The sequence below is a fragment of the Chrysochloris asiatica genome, unplaced genomic scaffold (assembly GCF_000296735.1).
Source record: "Chrysochloris asiatica unplaced genomic scaffold, ChrAsi1.0 scaffold00445, whole genome shotgun sequence".
NCBI lineage: Eukaryota > Metazoa > Chordata > Mammalia > Afrosoricida > Chrysochloridae > Chrysochloris > Chrysochloris asiatica.
The window spans coordinates 864,260-865,552 of NW_006408963.1; the positions used below are offsets into that span (position 1 = coordinate 864,260).

The 1,293-nt window shown below is 63.4% G+C and overlaps 1 protein-coding gene across 1 annotated transcript in view; it reads right to left on the bottom strand.

Annotated features, from left to right (window-relative positions):
• HCFC1 (host cell factor C1 (VP16-accessory protein)) overlaps positions 1 to 724 on the bottom strand; it is a 17,945-nt gene extending 17,221 nt beyond the window's left edge. Inside the window, exon 1 of the mRNA XM_006877195.1 lies at positions 5 to 724. Coding sequence (XP_006877257.1) covers positions 5 to 197 — 193 coding nt within the window. The 5' untranslated portion in view covers positions 198 to 724. The remainder of the gene's footprint in view (positions 1 to 4) is intronic.
• Positions 725 to 1,293: the final 569 nt, after the last annotated feature.

A 1,293-nucleotide genomic window follows, 5' to 3' on the forward strand; every position in this document is an offset into this window, starting at 1 on the left:
TCACCCGTGTTGTACACGTGCAGTTCGTCCACGATCCCCTCGTTGCCGCCGCCGAACACCACGATAAGTTCCTTGATGGCCACTGCGCGGTGGCCGTGGCGGGGCCGAGGTACCGGCCCCGACCAGCCCACCACTCGCTTCCAGCGGGGCTGCAAGAGCACCGCCGGCAAGTTAGCGGGCGACACGGCCGAAGCCATAGTTGCGTCCAAAGGCGCGCTGGAACAAAGTCTCCAAGCGGGAAGCGGGGGCTCCCCGAGTCCTCTCACACACCCCCTTTAGTCTAAGCCAGTTCTCACGAAGAAGCGGTTTCTCACACAGCGGTGGACTCCATGGAGGCCGCCATCTTAACTATCCTCCGTCCCTCCAGTTCTTCCCGATCTTCTCGCTCACCCCGTCTCTTCAAACGCCTCCTGAAACTGTCGAGCGTCTAAGCCTGAGAAGCTGGAGGCCGCCGTGTTTCGGCGCCCTGACAACCTGCCCCGGCGCTCCCACTTACAGGCTCGGGAGGGAGGCCGTGGGAGCCGCCATCTTGAGCCGCCTCTCTCTCCTCCCTTCCTCAGTCGTAGCCCTCCCCCGCCGGAAATGGCGGAGCCCCGGCCCGGTTCCCACACCCCCAAGTCCCCTTCACTGGCCGGCTTCCGGGGCGGGTGGAAAGGAGCCACAAGCGCCGCGGTCGTCCCAGCCCTGCCGGCGCTCAGACCACAATTGTGGGAGCCGCCATCTTGAGACCGTGCCGCTTCCCCGCCCAGCACTTAGTGCAGCCGCCGCTCCCGCCGCAGCAGCCTCAACACGCCTAAGAAATGGAGGCGCGTCGCAGGCTTGTGGAACTAGTTCAAACTCGCGGAGGCTGCTCGGGGGCTCGCGCTGTACGGCTCTTGAGGTCTCGCACCTCTCTCCTGAATCCGACTGCTGCTGCTCAGGCTGCGTCTGCCGCTCTGGGAGCCGCCATCTTGAGACTATCTCCCCCTGCCCCCCTATTCTCTATCTCCTGACTCTGTTCTTCCACTGCAAACCAAATGCAAGGCAGCGTCCGATCCTCACTTTCCTCCTTAAGATTCCTTCCCACAGGGGCCGCTCCAAAGGGCCAGAGTTAGGCCGTGAAGTGGCAACTGTACGGCAGGAGGACCGGTAACGGCAGGGCGCTCATGCCTCCTCCCTGGGAGCCGCCATCTTGTGTAAAGAAGTAACAACTAAACATGGCGGCGGCGGTCGGGCGAGGGGGTGGAGCCTTGTGACGTCATAGTCCTCCGCCCTCGCACTGTTTAGGCTCGGAGCCGAAGCGTCTTAAAGGGT